Source organism: Suillus fuscotomentosus (assembly GCF_016647785.1).
Source record: "Suillus fuscotomentosus strain FC203 chromosome Unknown F5891scaffold_104, whole genome shotgun sequence".
NCBI lineage: Eukaryota > Fungi > Basidiomycota > Agaricomycetes > Boletales > Suillaceae > Suillus > Suillus fuscotomentosus.
The window spans coordinates 1-2912 of record NW_024539616.1 but is presented as its reverse complement, the minus strand read 5'-3'; the positions used below and the strand labels follow the sequence as shown (position 1 = coordinate 2912).

The 2912-nt window shown below is 48.0% G+C and overlaps 1 protein-coding gene across 1 annotated transcript; it reads right to left on the bottom strand.

The window, feature by feature from the left end:
* Positions 1-1468: 1468 nt before the first annotated feature.
* F5891DRAFT_1067205 (uncharacterized protein) lies at positions 1469-1764 on the bottom strand (the record flags this gene model as incomplete). Its single annotated transcript, XM_041363151.1, is given in 3 exon segments — positions 1469-1651; positions 1695-1696; positions 1710-1764. Coding segments are annotated over 3 exon segments (184 nt in total), but the record flags the coding sequence as incomplete, so codon positions are not given.
* Positions 1765-2912: the final 1148 nt, after the last annotated feature.

The window sequence follows — 2912 nt, the reverse complement described above, 5'->3', positions numbered from 1 at the left end:
GTTGTTGCTGTACCAATCTTGCATTATGGGGTCTTGCATGCCCCATGCGACCTTCTTTACCATCTCATCATCCTTCACCTCTTTGTGCAAAAAAAATTGCGTACACCCTAACTCCCAAGATCGTAAAGCTTCCGGTGTAAGCTCACCCGCCGTCAGGAAGGGCGGTTTGCTAGCCGAAGGCTGCTCGACACGAGCCAACTTCGAGTTCGTCGACATGATTGGAGCGTTGTAGACGGAGTCCGAAGAATCAGAGGTCGTGGATGCGCGCGTGTGTGTACGCGAATGCGAAAGTGAGTTATTAAGGGATGTTAAGGGGGACGGTGTGTTTAACGTTAAGGGGGACGGCGTGTTTACAGTAAGTGAGGTATGGTCGGTGGAAGACTGCACGATTGTAGTGACCTGTTTGGCTTTGCTGCGTGTCGTTGCAGACAACGGAGCAGAGGCTCGAGAACGTTGGTAAGGCAGCTTGTATACTTTGTAAACGGTGATGGGTTTGACCGTGATAGTTAGTTCCCAACGGTCGGTTCGGTTATTTTAGAGACGGCGCAGCCAGTTACGGGAAAGGTAATAACGGTTTCAAAATTACGTTCACTGAACTTTAAAAAAAAGTGTAAAGTCGTCGATGTGTGACGACAACACTGACGGACGGTCAGACAGTAGTAAAGTGGATGAACGTATGGATTGAGAGGGGATATCGTACGATGATCTAGTCAGTACAATGTAGTTAGCTATATATAGGGAACAGCATCCCAAGCGGTGTCCAATCAGGTAGAGATACACAGAACGTCTGAATCACGACGTCATTGTCTGACATCATAGGTAGATAAGTTGCGTCACAGGTAAGCGTCATGCTTACACCAGCGCTGAACGGTCAGTGTTGAAATATTCAGCAAACGATTTGATTTTAAGATTGGCCACAAACATTTCGGCAGCGTACAGACTCCGAGCCGTACTTTGTCAATTCGGCTAATCAGGCTGCCACATTTACAGCGCTGCCATCTCGTTCTCGGTACGCGATCAATCGTAATGCGGAAAAGAAAATACTGACAATGAATATTTGAATGCTTGGCTGCAGCTTCCTCACGACTGAAGCTGGTCATTAATCATGTCCGACACAGGGTCTACGATCCTAAAAGTAGTGCTGCCGAAGTCCGGTTCGGTTCGGTTCTTGGGGCAAATTTTCCGAACGCCGAACCGAACCATAGGTTCGGTTCAGCCATTTGGTCGAACCCTGGACCGAACGTCACCGAACGCGTTCGGGAGGGTCCGGTTCGCGTTCGAACCAGGTTCGACTAAGCTTGGACCATCTGTGGTTGTATAGGCTCGAGACCATGAGTTGTCATGTAATTCGAGTCGGACAGACAACGAAAAGACTCTAACGCAAGGAGAACTTCTTTGTACAAAGATTGAATTCAAGTTTCTAAAATAAACACATTTTATTTGCCCGGTGCACATAGTTCCCTGATCACATTCTCATCGATCCTCTTCTCTAAACATATCTCAAACGCAGCAGCATGTACGGTTGCAGTATTCGAGATTGCAAGCGTGTCAATCTTCGCTGCAGGATTCTCTGAAAGGCGGAAAGCCCAGAGAATAACAGCCGTATTGATGAAGATGGACCGATTCGCGACATGTTGACCAGGACACACTCTAGTATTTTCAAGTAAGGCATGAGAAAAGGTGGAAAGATGAACGATACCACTCACCGGCGGCCAAAACCAAAAGTGAAAAACTTGAGATCAGTGATCACCGCGCACACGACCTGCATCGTCGCGCGATGCGCAAAGCCTGTAGTGAAAGGTGGTCGTCCATTATCGCATCATCACAACTGAAATAAGACGTACCTCCAATAGCAGCCACTGTGACACTAATCCCATCAGCTACCCCTGACAGGTCTCCACCTGAGACCCTCGAGGATGAACACGGTAACTTGCGGCATAGCTTGAGCTCGAACGAAGACCGACAGACTCACGAACTGCGAACGGTGGGCAACGACTTGTATCAGCATGGCTGTTGCTCGAACGAGGATCGACACACTCACGACCTGCGAACGGTGGCCAACGTCTTGGATCAGCACGGCTCTTGTTCGAACGAGGAACGGTGGCCTGGTCCGCCAACGATTTGGATCAGAATGGTTCGAGCTCGAAAATCTTGACATACTCACTTCCTGCGAACAATAAGCAACGACTTTGATCAGCATGGCTCATAACATTCCCAAGTAGTACTTACCTATATTAATCATTAGCAAGAGTTCAAAGTGTTTGGAATTCATATAGCGACATAAGATACCTAGTGTTTGAACATGTTGTGACGGTGCAGTACTGTGTCACAGCGCGTCACGACTGCGGCAGGCGCGACAGAGGACCGCGTCAATTTCACCCGGCTCAAACCTGCGCGGGTTGCAGACACATGCATTTGCATATATTGACACATAGTAAATACTTACATCTTTTTAAAAAAGTGTAAAGCGTACAAAAATTGAGAGGTTCGAACCCGTTCGAACCTATTCACTACCAGCCCGAACCCCGAACCTCTGGAAAGGTTCGGTTCTGAGTCTTGGCCGAACCTTGGACCGGACCATGCGTCCGGTTCGGAAAGGTTCAGGTTCGAACCGAGGTTCGGAACCGGACTGCGGCAGCACTACCTAAAAGACTTCACCCTGAAGTAATAAATACATATCTAAATACCTCCAATTGAATTGTACTACATATACAGTGCGTGAGGGGTAAATAGGGTGACTGGAGAAAGCAATGATTAATGAACCGTCGTACTACTACTAATCAAAAGTGATATGACTGCGTCATTCCTGTCGGGGCCGGCAGCACGACCTGATACAGCAGATGAAAAAACAAACGCAAGCAATTGGCAAGTCCCGCCAAACGATGTACAGGAGTTCATACATCCTGAGAGTC